We start from the raw sequence: 16209 nt of genomic DNA on the forward strand, positions 1-16209 counted from the left end.
AGCACTGCAGAAATGCTCAAAAGCAACATACAATAATGACCATTCACAGCAGATTCTTTTTTTGATGATTTGCCTTCTCATCTTCCTATTAGGATTCATCTATCCAAAAGGATTGACAGCATAGAAAGTCGAGCAGAGCTGATCACACAGCTCCAGACTGTGCTGCAGGAAAAATACAAAGACTTGACATTTAATAAAGACTATATTGAGAGGATACTGATCTTAAGGAAGGTAAGATGACGTATTTTTTTTTTAAGAAAAGGAACGTTTATTGAGTATACAAAATACATAGGATGACAGTAACACAGATGGGGTGCAACATGCACCAAATATACAGAGAAAACAGCTGTTAACAATAGCACAGGCTGAGAAAAAAAAAGGGGGAGGGTTCTTTGTTTACAGGTTTAACAGTACATAAAAAACAAGGGGCAATGCGGTGTGTTCAGAAATGGGGGGGGAAAGAGGACCTCAGAGGTTGGGAGTCAGAGGCCGAGCCACAGTACAGCTTGCGCAAGGTATTTCATAGGGGGGGAGCATGAAGCCATTATCTTGGGGGCGAAGGGCCCACCTACAACCACGGAGACAACTAGACTCGCCGGGTCGAACCTGAGTAGGTGTAAGGAGGTGTACTGACTACAAGCTACACTAGGCGGTACATGTATCTGAATCCCCCATCCATTTATCCCATATCTTGACAAACTTGCCCGGGCAGCCTCTATGCATATACAGCAGTTTTTTATAGGGGAGAGTGGCATTGACAGCCGACTTCCATTGCCAGGCAGTGGGGGGTGCTGAGCTCAACCAGGTGCGGGCTATCTGCAGTCTGGCGAGGTATAGGGTCTCCTGTAGGAAAACAGTCGGGATCCTTGCCTCCTCGGATACGAGGAGAATCCCCAGCAAACACTGGCGGGGGCATAGCGTCAGAGGGGAGCCCATTTGGTCGTGGAGGAAGTCAACAATTTGCTTCCAGTAAACCTGCAGCTCAGGACAGGACCAAAGGAGATGGTAGAACGTGGCCTGGGGATCACCACATTTAGGACACATTGGATCATAGCCAGGTCTAAACTTGGACAATCGCCCAGGGGTTAGGTATGACCTATGCAGCATGTAGAGGTGTGTAAGCCTGTCAGAGAGTTTAGGGGAAACCAACTTAGGGGTGTCAAGTGCAATTTCCCAGTCCGCGTCTTCGATAACCCCCACGTCAGCCTCCCATCTAGCCTTAAGTCGGTAGGCACGGGCGGTCGCCCCAGGCGTGAGCAGGTTGTTGTAGAAAAAAGAAATCAGTTTCTTAGGGTCGTCACCTAACACGGCTGTTGCTATCGGGAGTGTCTCGAGCCTGGGGATAGGGGAGCCGAATTGGGAGCTAAGGGCATGGCGGAGTTGAAGGTATCTAAAAAACATTCTATTAGGGAGGTTGAAGTAATCTTTGAGGGCCTGGAAGGGTCTGACAGTGCCATTGGTGATAACCTGGGACAGAAAGATAACGCCCCCGGCCAGCCACACAGAGCGGTCGGGGATCGTAGAGAGCTCGGGAAGTAGGGGATTATCCCAAAGGGGGGTGTGGGAGTGAAACCTGGGGGCCCCAGTAATGGACGCGGCCTGCCGCCAGAGCAAACAATGATGGGACAGCATGTCTCTCCCCGGGACGGAAGGTCCCCTGGAGCCACGCAAAAGGAGACGGAGTGGGTGTACGACCAGAGTGGAGTGAGAGGAGCATACCAAGATGGCATAGCGATCTCTGTCAATCTGATTGAAATAGTAGAAATGGGACAGTTGGGAGGCCAGGTAATAATAGTACAGGTCTGGTAGGGTGGTGCCGCCCAGGTGGGTAGGACATTTCAGAACACTCCATGAGAGCTTGTGTCGAGACGAACCCCAAACAAACGTGTTTAAGAGGGCCTCCAGGGATTTGAAGGTTCTGAGAGGGATGCGTAGGGGAGCGTGCCAAAACACATAGAGCAGCTTGGGGAGGAGGATCATTTTGACCAAGTTTACATGGCCCATCACCCCAAGGGGGAGACGGGACCAAGTCTGGGTTTTTTGTTTAAGCAGGGTGAATAAGGGTTCCACATTTAAAAGGGCGTAGTCAGTCAGTAATCGTGAACACTGCACTCCCAAATATTTCAACTGACTCGCCCTGACCAAGGGCATTGCCGCCTGATCAGCGGACGGGGCACCCAAGTCTAGGGGGAGGATCTGGGACTTGGACCAGTTAATACGTAGTCCAGAGTATTCCCCAAACTGCTCTATCAGTCGCAGGGCCGCTTGCAAAGAGGGACCCGAGTCTTCAAGATATAATAACATATCGTCGGCGTATAAGCTGAGGGTTTCCGTCAAAGGGCCCGATCGCAGGCCCTTAATCTGCGGATGAGCACGAATGGCAATGGCCAACGGCTCAACCGCAAGGGCATACAGGAGGGGGGATAGTGGGCAACCCTGGCGAGTACCCCGAGACAGAGGAAAGGAATCCGAGATCCTGCCATTAACCTGGATCCGGGCAGTGGGAGCGCTATATAAAAGCTGAATCCACTTGATGAAGTTAGGGCCAAAGCCAAAATTAGTCAGGCATTCCCATAAATAACTCCATTCAACGGAGTCAAACGCCTTCGCGGCATCTAGACTCACCACTACCCGGGAGCCGGTGTTATCATGAGTGGCCTGCAGATTCATAAAGAGTCTGCGGAGATTAAAGGCGGTATTTTTGTTAGGCATGAACCCCGTTTGATCTGGATGTATAAGGCTGAGGACAACTTTATTGAGTCGCAGGGCCAAAATTTTTGCCAGGATTTTTACGTCCAGCTGCAGGAGAGAAATTGGGCGGTACGACTCTGGGTAGCAGGGGTCCTTACCGGGCTTGGGTATAAGGACAATAAGGGCCTCGCCCATGGAGGCAGGAAGGGACATTGTATCAAACATATGGGTGTATAATGCGTGCAGTTCTGGGACTAGCGTGTCTTGAAAATGAGTATAAACTTCCATTGGGCAGCCCGTCCGAGCCAGGCGCCTTGGAGGATGGGAGGGAGGCAAGTGCCTCGGCAATACAGTCAGGGGAGATGGGGGCTTCCAGGAGGGATCGCTGCTCTGGGCTGATAGAGGGGAAATCAATGGTGTGGAGAAATTGGGTGAGGCCAGTGTGCGTGTGACGCGTTGTGGAGGTGTATAGGGTGGAATAGAACAATCTAAACTCTCGTAGAACCAGGTCAGGGTCAGAAATCAGGTCGTCGGTGGCGCTACGGAGCTGAACCACCACCGGGGGGCTGTGGTCCAGCCGGGCCATATAGGCTAACAGTTTGCCCGCCCGCTCGCCGTGTTCAAACACACGCTGTCTACTAAAGAAAAGGCCCTGCTTCGCTTTCTCATAATGAAAGTGATCGGTCAGTCGGGACTGGAGGCGGAGCTGGGTGGCATGTTCCAGGGAATGATCCGTCACAAACAGTTGCTCAAGGGACTGCAGGCGCTCCTCAGCCTGTGTCAATGCCTGTCTAGAATTAGCCTTGTACCTGTTAATACGGGTGACCAGGAGCAGCCTAGCATGAAGCTTAAATGTCTCCCAGATTGACCCAGGGGACGCTGATCCCGAGTTTGAACGGAGGAAAAAAACCAGTTCCCTCTGTAAGTCCTCCAGGCCCGGGATAACCGTAAGCCAGAAGGGGTTCAGTCTCCACATACGGGGGGGACAGTCACAGGCAGCCTCAGCGTCAACCAGTATGGGGAGTGGTCCGACAGCACCCTGGCGTCAAAGCCGACCTCCAATAATTCGGAAAGCAGGGAGGGAGAGAGCAGGGCCATGTCTATGCGAGACATAGCGCGGCGGGAGGGGGTGAAGCAGGAGAAGGCCTGTGTTGTTGGATACTTATTTCTCCAGGAGTCTGTCATGGCCAGTTCAGCTGCAAACCTACCAAACCTAGTGGTATGAGGGGGGGGAGATGTGCGGTCAGATGCGCCAAGTCGGTCGAGGCCGGGGTTAAGGGTCATGTTGAAATCACCTATCCAGATTACCGGTACTGTAGGGAATTTGGTCATAAAAGTGAGACCCTCATGCAGGGCCTGAAACTGGAAGGGCGGTGGTATGTAAAACGCCATAATAAGCATCGTCAGACCGCTCACAGTGGCATGTAAAAACAGAAATCTACCGTGGGGGTCTGAGCACAGGTCATGTAACTGGAACTGCACAGTTTTAGCAATTAAAATGGCTACACCTCGGGAATGGGAGGTGTGAGGGGCGCTGTACATCCAGCCGACCCAGGGCTTTCTAAGCGCCCTTTGGGATTGTCCTGTAAGGTGAGTCTCGACGAGGATCGAGATGTCCACTTTCAGGCGTTTAAGGTGAGTAAGAACGGCTAACCTCTTAGGTTTTGCGCCAAGGCCCCTGACATTCCAGGTTGCAAATTTAAGCGCAGCCATGGAACATGTCGGTACAGAGTGATCCACTGTAGGCCCCCGACTCAGGAAGTTCGGGCATGCAGGGCGCCTGGGCAACCACTGGATCCTCCCGGGCTGGCATCAACAAATACAAGAACACATTTGCAGTAAAATTACAGCTGTAAATAACACAATATAAAACATATATAACCAGTAAAACAGTCATAACAATGCCTACACTGGACCAGCGGGGCAAAACAAAAAAACTGTCACTCGCCGCAGCCACGGTAGTGACTGTTGGCCAGGGAAACAAAACAAACATGGGCGCAATTATAACAAACTGCAGAGCAGACAGTGCAGCGGGTTGCAGGGGGTGTAATTTCCAGAGCAAGAGTCAGCAGGTCGTCTGAGAGACCAAGTAAAAGCATAGCATGTGGGGCAGACAGGGGAAAAAAGGGGGAAACCCAGGCATATGGAAGAGCGGGCCAAAGGGGGTGGCGGGTGGGCGCCAAAAATAAAAATAAAACCCCCCCCCCAAAAAAAGGACAAGGAGTTCAAACAGTACATGGGTACCTCCGTATGCACCAGTAGAAATAAGGAGGGAAGGGAGAGAGGGGAGAGCAAAAAGTGGAGTGAAACAAGGGCAAAGGCATCACGTCCCAGTGCATGTCCCCCCTCATGATCCGCGCCACCATCACACCGGTGTTCACCATAAATAAAGCGATGGAGGGTGCGCCCGTCGGCCGCCACCCAAGCAGCAACACAAAGGAGACCGACAAAGGAGGGGAAGCAGGATCTGTATGTCCAGGGCACAGAGGGAGTTCAGCGGCGGGCACCGCAAAGGGCAATCAGCACAGCGTTCTCCAAGGCAGGGGGTGATAGCAGCAAAAATGAAGGCAGTCCATAAGGTCAAAGGAAGAAAAAGAGGGGGGGTACAGCAGAAGAAACAGGGGAGAGCAGGGGTCACTCACGGTTGCTAAAGTGGATAGGTAGGCACTCCTCAGGGGCTGCAGTGGTCGGCTTTTAAGCAGGGCCCTGTGCCACAGCCCGTTCCAGCCACGAAGAGGCCGCAGCAGGGTCTTCAAAAAAATAGGTCTTGCCCTCGCGGGTCACCCGGAGTCGAGCAGGAAATAACATTGCATATGGCAAATGGCGAACTCGCAGCTGGCGCTTGACCTCAGTAAATTGCGCTCGTTTCAGCTGGACCTCCGCCGAGAAATCCGGGAACACTGCCACCGTAACATTGTCGACCGGGATATTTCCACGTTCGCGGGTGAGACGAAGCACCGTATCCCGATCTCTGTAGTTAAGTAGCTTGGCGATAAAAGTCCGTGGGGGTGCGCCGGCTGGAGGTGGACGAGCCGCCAGGCGATGCGCTCGTTCGATCACGAACGTGGAGGAGAAGGATTCCCTGCCGAAGGTTTTAACGAGGAGGTTTTCCAGGTAAGTGGGAGGGTCGGAGCCTTCCGAACATTCCGGGAGACCCACGAAACGAAGATTACACCTTCGAAGTCTATTTTCCATGTCGTCCTGCTTATGAAGGACGACACTGAGCTGGTGCTGCAGACGTTCGACCGAATGTTGTAAAGGAGGAATGTCTGTCTCCACGTGTTCCACTCTTCGTTCGGCCTCGGACACCCTGTCCCTCAGCTTCTGCAGGTCATGCCGAATATGGGAGATATCCACCTTAACCTCCTCTATCTTGGTAGTGAGGGCGGTTTGGCAGGAGGAGACGGCCTCGAGGATCTTGGCGGTATCATTTGCAGGAGACTCCTCCGCGGTACAAGCGGGGCCGGCGCCATCTTGCTCCGTCGCGCCCTGGCCCTCGTGGCGGAACTTAGCCAGCTTGGCGGCCGCCTCGGAGGGTCTTTTAGTCGGCAACATGAGGCACAAAGTAAGCACAAGGTTCCCGGGCGTCTTTTCAGTGAATAGCGAAGAAAAATCCCCAAAGGATAAGGTAAAAGGATAAAGTCTCAGATGGAGCTCTCACTCAGCACGTCCTACACCATGAAGCTCCAGGCCACGCCCCCTAAGATGACGTATTTAGCAAACTACAAAGACACTTCAGGACATGCTCATTGTAGCTTTTATAGTTATTAGAACACAGGCTTTATATAGCGCCAACAGTTTGCGCAGCACTTTACAATGTAACAGGAGACAGTACAATTAGATGTATTTATAATTCCCTGGGAGGCTCTCAAACATGCAAATAGCAACTTTAGTTCCTGAGGTTATTCTGCAGCTCACGATTAGTCCATTGCTTTGGTGGGCAGCTTTGCAAATCACTGATGAATTGCTTCAGGAACTGAGGCCACCATTTGCGTGATTGAACTCCTTTTGTTTCAGACTCTTTGGAAACAACTTTTTATGTCTGCTGTCACTGTAGGAGTTTTATTTCAAAAAAGTTTAATTGGGTTTTTCTATTTTACTAACCAGTAGGCAAAAGTATAAATTGTATTCATATGACTGTACAGAATATACCAAGTGGCGCACTTAGCACAATCCAGAAATTGCTACGACTTGCAGTAGAACTTCTCATTTTAGAGAGGGAGTGGAGAACAGTTTGATGTTTTGGGACAATATTGGTGATGTAGCTTGGGACACAGTTGTGAATGGAGAAATATATCACACATCCAACCAGGCAGGGATGGGGGGGGGGGGGTCAAACCTGTGATCGCCATCTAACAGGTTTACAAACACTTTTAGGGGTCTATATAGACCTCTAAGAATTATTTTTAAAAAAATATATGTTTTTCATTACATTACATTTTCATTGTTCTAAATTAAAAATCCTCTTTTTTTTTTTTTTGGCCTTTTCAGGGACACCTGTGCATGCTCACAGACCTCTTGTCTTCAAATTACTCCTATTTGTGGATTCGGCCCTCTGTATACCTCAAAGATCTTCACAGTTTGTCAAATGAAGCTACGGAGATTGGTAATCTGGTTGTGGGGTGTGTACAATTTTTTTTTTTTTTTTTTTTAACCCCCTGCAGGGTATAATTATGGTCTTTCATCATCCAATTTGTAACACTAAGGCCTCGTGCACACTGGACGTTTTTTTGGGGAAAATCTTTATTTTGGGCCCCTTTCATACTACCGCGGCTGCAAAGTCGCGCGATTTTGAAACAATTTCAGGGAATGCCTGTGTAACTTACATTAAAGTTGGACCAAAGGGGCCTAAGAGAAAGGGAAATGCAGACCATGAAAAAGCAATACATGTCATGCAGCAATATTAAAGCGGTTCTTCAGTCCTTTATTAAAAAAATTACGTGAGGCTTTTAATAATTAGACATTCACCTGTCCCAGGATCAAGAGGTGTCCTCACCAGACCAGTTTTTTTCAACTGCCTTCAGTCTCTGGCGCCAGCATACTAACTGTTGACAGCTGTCTGTGACTGCTTGGGTCTTCACAGCCAGCTGCTCACTGCACATTTTATTGCCAAATCCCCCCCCCAGCTTTCTGTGACATGACTCAGAAGGCAGCAGGGGCTCAAACCTCTACTCAGATCGCCCCAACGATCTGAATGTAAGTGGGGGAGCAGGTACCTGTCAAAAACAGGTACCCACTCTCCCCCAAAAAAATGATTTGCTAAATCTAAAAGGAGGAGGAGGAAGAGTGGCACTTCCCCTTTTGAGTGAAGTTCCACTTTAAGTCAGACATAGGAACCTGCTGGTCAACTGGCACATAGCGTGAGTATCTTAAAGTATCTGGGAAACCAGATATAGTGAATGCAGGGTCCTGGGTTTAGTTACCATTTAAGTTACTTATCCAGAATAAGTATGCAGTTGAAGACTTCTTACTTAGATTTTTTGATTTTACTGATCTGCATAATTCAATGACTTAGATCTTAAGCCAGAGGATCAGTCTGTTAGCAATGGAAGCCCCCTGTATTTCTCTCATGAAGGCTTTACTTTAATGTACAGCTGTTGTAGAAAAGAATCAATGACTTTTAAAATAATCACATTTTATTACTTTACAGCCTGACAGAAAGACAGACACCGTTTGTTTTATCCAGTGCAACTTAGAACAGCCAAGTGAAAGATATAATACCAACATGTCAGAAAAAAAACAAATGGAATCACTGAGTTGGAAAACGTGCCAGTATTTTGTTAACCACTTTCAGACCGGACCATTTTGCTGGTAAATGACCAGAGGTCTTTTTACACTTTGGCACTGCGCTGCTTTAACTGGTAATTGCGCGGTCATGCAATGTTGTACCCAAACAAAATTTGCGTCCTTTTCTTCCCACAAATAGAGCTTTCTTTTGATGGTATTTGATTGCCTCTGCGATTTTTATTTTTTGCGATATAAACGTAAAAAGACCGCAAATTTTGAAAAAAAATGATATTTTCTACTTTTTGTTATTAGAAAAATCCAATAAACTCAATTTTAGTCATACATTTAGGACAAAATGTATTCAGCCACATGTCTTTGGTAAAAAAAAAGTCAATAATTGTATATTTATTGGTTTGCGCAAAAGTTGTCACATCTACAAACTAAGGTACGTTTTCTGGAATTTACGCAGCTTTTAGTTTACGACTGCCTATCTCATTTCTTGAGGTGCTAAAATGACAGGGCAGTACAAAACCCCCCCAAATGACCCCATTTTGGAAAGTAGACCCCCTAAGGAAATTGATAAGAGGCATGTTGAGCCCATTGAATATTTTATTTTTTTGCCTCAAGCGATTGAATAATGACAAAAAAAAAATTTTTTTTTTTTTTTTACACAAAGTTGTCACTAAATGATATATTGCTCACACATGCTATGGGCGTATGTGAAATGACACCCCAAAATAAATTCTGCTGCTTCTCCTGAGTACGGGGATACCACATATGTGGGACTTTTTGGGAGCCTAGCCGCGTACAGGGCCCCGAAAACCAAGCACCGCCTTCAGGCTTTCTAAGGGCGTCAATTTTTGATTTCACGCCTCACTACCTATTACAGTTTTGAAGGCCATAAAATGCCAAGATGGCACAAAACCCCCACAAATGACCCCATTTTAGAAAGTAGACACCCCAAGCTATTTGCTGAGAGGCATGTTGAGTCCATGGAATATTTTATATTTTGCCACAAGTTGCGGGAAAATTACAAACTTTTTTTTTTTTTTTTTTTTTTTCACAAAGTTGTCACTAAATGATATATTGCTCATGCATGCCATGGGCATATGTGAAATGACACCCCAAAATAAATTCTGCTGCTTCTCCTGAGTACGGGGATACCACATATGTGGGACTTTTTGGGAGCCTAGCCGCGTACGGGGCCCCGAAAACCAAGCACCGCCTTCAGGCTTTCTAAGGGCGTAATTTTTTGAGTTCACTTCTCACTACCTATTACAGTTTTGAAGGCCATAAAATGCCAAGATGGCACAAAACCCCCACAAATGACCCCATTTTAGAAAGTAGACACCCCAAGCTATTTGCTGAGAGGCATGTTGAGTCCATGGAATATTTTATATTTTGCCACAAGTTGCGGGAAAATTACAAACTTTTTTTTTTTTTCACAAAGTTGTCACTAAATGATATATTGCTCACGCATGCCATGGGCATATGTGAAATGACACCCCAAAATAAATTCTGCTGCTTCTCCTGAGTACGGGGATACCACATATGTGGGACTTTTTGGGAGCCTAGCCGCGTACGGGGCCCCAAAAACCAAGCACCGCCTTCAGGCTTTCTAAGGGCGTTACAGTTTTGAAGGCCATAAAATGCCAAGATGGCACAAACCCCCCCCCCCCAAATGACCCCATTTTAGAAAGTAGACACCCCTAAATTTAGGGGTACACTAGTGAGACTAGGTAATAAATGGCGGGTGCCCTGAAACTATAAAAAAATAACTAACCAACCAGCGTCACCTGTAACAGTTATATGGTGATCACTGGTGAAAGGGTTAACTAGGGGGCAATCAGGGGGCTTTATGCGGTAGTATATGGGGGTCCCTGGCGCTATAAAAAGCTGCGGCGAACCTAAATACCTACCTGCCTAACTAGCGTCACCTGTGACACTAATACAGCGATCAGAAAAACGATCGCTTATTAGGCTGGGTTCACACTGGAGCGATGCGGGAACGCCACGAATGCGCGGCGGGTTCCCGCATCGCATGCCTCCCGGCGGCAGTTCACACTGCCCTATGCGAACTGCTGGGAGTGTCAGTGAAATGTTAATGACACCCCCAGATCAGTTCGCATATCGCAGTGCGATCTGCAAACTTGGATCGCATGGTGTGAACACCCATGCGATCCGATTCTGCTGCGGACCAAAAAAAGGGTCCCGTGCGAGTTTGCGGCGGGTGCGACACGAATTCAGCCATACTATCTGTATAGCTGAACTCGAATCGCACAGAGATCGGATGTGATTTGCACTGCAGTGCGGTGCGAATCACATCCGTTCTCATAAACCGCTGCAATGTGAACCCAGCCTTAGTGACACTGGCGACGGGGGGTGATCACGGGGTTAAACCTTTATTGGGGGGGTTAGGGGGGTACCTTAGAACTAAAGGGGGCTAACCCTAACTGCCCTAACAGTTATTAGTCACAAATGACACCTGCCGGGTGATCAGGGGGTTAAACCTTTATTAGGTAATAAATGGCGGGTGCCCTGAAACTATAAAAAAATAACTAACCAACCAGCGTCACCTGTAACAGTTATATGGTGATCACTGGTGAAAGGGTTAACTAGGGGGCAATCAGGGGGCTTTATGCGGTAGTATATGGGGGTCCCTAGCGCTATAAAAAGCTGCGGCGAACCTAAATACCTACCTGCCTAACTAGCGTCACCTGTGACACTAATACGGCGATCAGAAAAATGATCGCTTATTAGGCTGGGTTCACACTGGAGCGATGCGGAAACGCCGCGAATCCGCGGCGGGTTCCCGCATCGCATGCCTCCCGGCGGCAGTTCACACTGCCCTATGCGAACTGCTGGGAGTGTCAGTGAAATGTTACTGACACCCCCAGATCAGTTCGCATATCGCAGTGCGATCTGCAAACTCGGATCGCATGGTGTGAACACCCATGCGATCCGATTCTGCTGCGGGCCAAAAAAAGGGTCCCGTGCGAATTTGCGGCGGGTGCGGCGGGTGTGGCGGGTGCGGCGGGTGCGGCGAATGGCTGAACTCGAATCGCACAGAGATCGGATGTGATTTGCACTGCAGTGCGGTGCGAATCACATTCGTTCTCATAAACCGCTGCAATGTGAACCCAGCCTTAGTGACACTGGCGACGGGGGGTGATCACGGGGTTAAACCTTTATTGGGGGGGTTAGGGGGGTACATTAGAACTAAAGGGGGCTAACCCTAACTGCCCTAACAGTTATTACAGTCACAAATGACACCAATGCAAAAAAAAAAAAAAATGACATTGGTGTCACTGTGACTGGGGGGCAGGGGTAATTGGGGGGGTGATCGGGGGGTAAAGGGGGGGTGTGAGTGTGCCTGGCATGTTCTACTGTGTGTGGGATGTGTTGGTGCAACTCACTGATCCGCTCTCCTCCGTGTCGGAGCGAAAAATACCGACACGGAGGAGAGAATACATCACTTCCTCTCCTGTGTTTACATTACAGGAGAGGAAGTGATGTCACCGGGGATTTCCATTCGTCGGGAGCGATCGCGAGGGGGTGGCCATGAATGAATGGCCGTCCCCTCGTCCGGGATCGCTCCCGAACGAAAACCGACCGCCGCAGGCACCGGGCGGGGGCCCGATCGGGCCCCCGACCCGCGGGAGGCAAAGGACGTACATATATGTGCTTATGCCTGCCCGTGCCATTCTGATGACGTAGATCGGCGTGAGGCGGTCGGCAAGTGGTTAAAGCTCCTTCATTTAGACCAGTGGTTTTCAACTCCTGTCCTCAGGGCCATATAACAGGCCAGGTTTTATGTATTACCTTGGGGGAGATGCACACTAGAATACTGCAATCACTGAGCAGCAAATGATATCACCTGTGATGTATTTCAGTTATCTTGCAAACCTGGCCTGTTAGTGGGCCCTGAGGACAGGAGTTGAGAACCACTGATCTAGACTTTGCAATATTTGCCCACTCTTCTTTGCAGAACTGCTTAAGCTCATTTACATTTGATGGTGACTGTTTGTGGACTGCAGACTTCAAGTGAGTCCACAGATTTTCAATGGTGTTTAAGTCTGGGCTCTGACTAAGCCATGCAAGAACATTCACCCCCCCCCCCCCCCCCTTTCAACCAGTGTGTACTCATTTTTGCTGCGTGCCTTCAGTCATTGTCATGTTGGAAGGTAAACCTGATTTTCCTCAAAAATTTGACAGCATTTTGCCCTATCCATTTTTCCTTCTATCCTGACAAGTGCTCCAGTCCCTGTTGCAAAGAAACACCCCCATAACAGGATATTAACACCTCCATGCTTTACTGTAGGAATGGTGAGCTGTATTGGATTTCTGCCAGACATATTGTTTGGTGTTGAGGCCAACTAATAAAATTTTAGTCTCATCTGACCATAACACCTTTTCCGATGTGGCCTCAGAATCTTCAAGGTGCATTTTGGCACAGCTCAGTTGTGACTGCATGTGGCCTTCTTCTTACAACCTATCTATACAAGCCATATTTGTGGAGAATTTGTGATATTTTTGTCACATTCACACAGACACTCTTTCATTCCCGCAACTGCTTCACAGTTGCTGTAGGCCTCTTGGTAGCCTCTCTGACCAGTTTCCTCCTGGCTCTTTAATTCAGTTTAGAGTGACATTCTGATCCAGGGAGGTTCTGAGTTATACCAAATATCTTCCACTTCCTAATAATAGACTTCACTTTGCTTCTAGGCATTGATAAAGCTTTTTATTTTTTTGTATCCATCTCCTGACTTGTGCCTTCCCACAACTTTATCCCTGTGACAGTGCCTTGCCACCCATAGTTATTTGCACTACCAGGGACTGAAATGCTCCAGGAAAACTCTTTTTCATGCTTAGCTAATCAAAATGACCACAGCTGATTGCAGTTGAGTCATATTGCTTTGTGTGCCATTGAGAAGGTGATTAGCTACAGCTGATTCAGTTTACATGTCATTTTTAGGAGGGGTGATTCTTTTTCCAATTCAGTTTTGATTTCTTTTCTACTTTCTTCTGACATGTTGGTGTTAAGTTTTTCACTTGGATGTTATAGGTTGCAGCTGGATAAAACAAAAACACTGTGGTTTAGGCTGCAAAGCAACACACTGTTTTTATTTTAAAGGGGGGGGGGGGGGGGGGTGATTCTTTTCTATACCAATTGTATATTTTAAAGGTGAAGCTTTTTAGATTTGGTCACCGTGGGAGAGGTTATAACTTATCTGTTTGACCCATCTGGGAGATTATCTTTGTTTCCTGTCCCAAAAGAAACATCTGGATGGGAGCACAAATCTCTCCTGAGTGGGGGAAAATCCTGTGTTGATATCAGAACTGGTGTCCCCATTAACACCCCTTCACACCCGGGCGTTTTGCAGGCGCTATAGCGTTAGAAATAGCGCCTGCAATCCGCCCTAAAGAAGCTGCACCATTTTGTGTAGTGTGAAAGCCCCGAGGGCTTTCACACTACAGCGGTGCGCTGGCAGGACGTCAGAAAAAAGTCCTGCCAGCAGCTTCTTTGGAGCAGTGAAGGAGCGGTGTGTTTACGTTGTAATGGCGCTGGCAAAACGCCGCTATTGCGGCATATTGCCAGCGGTTTTAACCCTTTCGCGCCCGCTAGCGGGGGTAAAAGCTCCCCGCTAGCAGCCGAAATGTGTCGCAAATCCGGCGGTAAAACGCTGCTAAAAATAGTAGTGTTTTACCACCGATGCAAAGGGTGGTGTGGTGTGGTGTGGTGTGGTGTGAAAGGGGTCTAAAAGATTTACCTTCTAATCTTGTTGGAATATCAACTGTAACATACTGGCTTTATCATTACTCTTTCCCAGTGACAATGATCACAAAATCTCCCCAGTGGAGATATAGACAGTGATTAAAAGCTGCCAATGGTTTCCACACTATACTTTATTCATCTGTGAAAGTAATGCCTTTTCTATGTACATGTTTTATTGCAGGATCCTCAGGTGTACATAGACCAGGATCACATACAGATAGATGTATTACAGTACATTAAGGAATAGTCCTAATTTGCACGTTTTTTCTTTATAGGATTTTACAAAAAAGCCACAATGACATGAATTTGGAAACCTTAAGTAAAGATCTTAAAATCCATCTGCAGCAGTTGAAAGCAACAAAGTACAGTGTTTCTATGAAACTTCTACGCAGGATTTTAAGTGGGTTGGAGGTAAGTCTTTCCACTTTATCCTCCCTTAAAAAAAAAAAAAAAAAGACTTTACTACAACTTTAATACTTGTACCTATAGGTAAGCCTATAATAAGGCTTACATGTAGGTACAGTAAATAACGCTTAAACGTGCAGCGTTTAGGAGGTATTCACACTGCATGCAGTCAATGACGTCAACGGCATACCTGTGCTGCCATCCCTTCAGAGCTGTGTGCCCCACGGCTCCTGCATGCATGCGGAGTGACATCACTGTGGCTTGGCAAATCAAAAAATGGCAGTTTTTAATGGGCACTGTACTATCTGGCATGAATGAAAGTATAGATTTAAAGAAAAGTGCAATGATTCTGGATGTGGCGTGAACCTTTTTATTTTTTTAAAACACTAGAAATTACAAAAAATTATTTGCTTGGAGCTCTGCTTTAAGATAAAAAAAAAAAAATAATCTGTTTTTTGGTATCTGCATTACTGGCATCACTTTTGTAGTCATGTATGTGTGTGCAATAATGGTAAAACTTGAACACATAATGAAGGAAGGGAGGTTGTTAAATACACATTAGAGAGCATGTATGCAATACAAAGAGAAAGCAATACTGGTGGTTAGTCCCCTGATTTGGAGTGGATGTCTTTTGTATAATTTAGCATCCTTTTATAGACGGGAATGTTCCTTTCCCAGTTATGAAAGGTTTGTGTTCTTTCCCTAGGCTGGTCCCAGTATAGCAGAGATGATGATGACTTTGGGTCCTCAAGAATCTATAGAACGGATACAAAATGCTCTGTCTAGCTGAAGAGAGGATATTTAAATTGGCTGGATCCAGAGTACCAGTATTACCTGTCTGCTGTGTTCCTGTATACATGGAGACAACAAAGCCACAATACTGTGTTCTTACAATTGCACTAACACAGCTACAGTCACCTGTTAGCATGGAAAAAAAAATGCTCAATTAAACATATGTGGACCACTTTGTACATACTTTTTTTTGTAAATAAAATCTCAAAAATCCAAAGTATCAAGTGTCTTATTTTGTATTTAAACTCCACCTATCACTAAAATATTAGGTCACTACAACACATGGTCTGAAGAGATCCTTAACCCCTTTCCATCGGCCGACTCCCAGCCCTTTAAGGGTTCCAACAGCCTGGAGGCAGAGGCGGGCATTTGGGTGATTGGCTGTCACATTATCTGAAAGCACTCGATGACTGGAATGCATCAGCAGCTATCCGGCAACTGCCACAGTAAGTGTTTTAAACAGGGCCAAAAACATATGCGGCCACGTGCAGAGAGGCTGCATATGTGCGTTCAGCCAGCGTGAAGAGGTTAAGCTGGCCATACATTATACAATTTTCTTATTCAATTTCCTTTAGCTATGTAGTGCAGGGGCCTGCCTTATTGCATTTAAATTGAAAGTGTTTAGCTTTGGCCTCATATGTATTTTGGTCAATCTAAAAAGAAAATTGTATAATGTATGGCCAGCCATAACTTGAGGATCTGTTGAAAGTATTATTAACCACTTCTGGAGATGGGGCCACGTCCCAATCTCCCTGAAGTTCGGCCTTCCCCTGCTGCCAGGCCAATTAGAAAAGCGCTTCGTGCATTCGCAGTAGACC

At 47.1% G+C, this 16209-nt stretch overlaps 1 protein-coding gene across 1 annotated transcript in view; it reads left to right on the forward strand.

The window, feature by feature from the left end:
* EARS2 (glutamyl-tRNA synthetase 2, mitochondrial) overlaps positions 1-15608 on the forward strand; it is a 33257-nt gene extending 17649 nt beyond the window's left edge. Inside the window, exons 6-9 of the mRNA XM_077449240.1 lie at positions 93-231; positions 7183-7313; positions 14470-14605; positions 15306-15608. Coding sequence (XP_077305366.1) covers positions 93-231; positions 7183-7313; positions 14470-14605; positions 15306-15389 — 490 coding nt within the window. The 3' untranslated portion in view covers positions 15390-15608. The remainder of the gene's footprint in view (positions 1-92; positions 232-7182; positions 7314-14469; positions 14606-15305) is intronic.
* The last annotated feature ends 601 nt before the right edge of the window (positions 15609-16209 follow it).

The sequence above is a fragment of the Lithobates pipiens genome, unplaced genomic scaffold (assembly GCF_037356315.1).
Source record: "Lithobates pipiens isolate NorthernLeopardFrog02 unplaced genomic scaffold, aLitPip1_a1.2 Scaffold_22, whole genome shotgun sequence".
Lineage (NCBI taxonomy): Eukaryota > Metazoa > Chordata > Amphibia > Anura > Ranidae > Lithobates > Lithobates pipiens.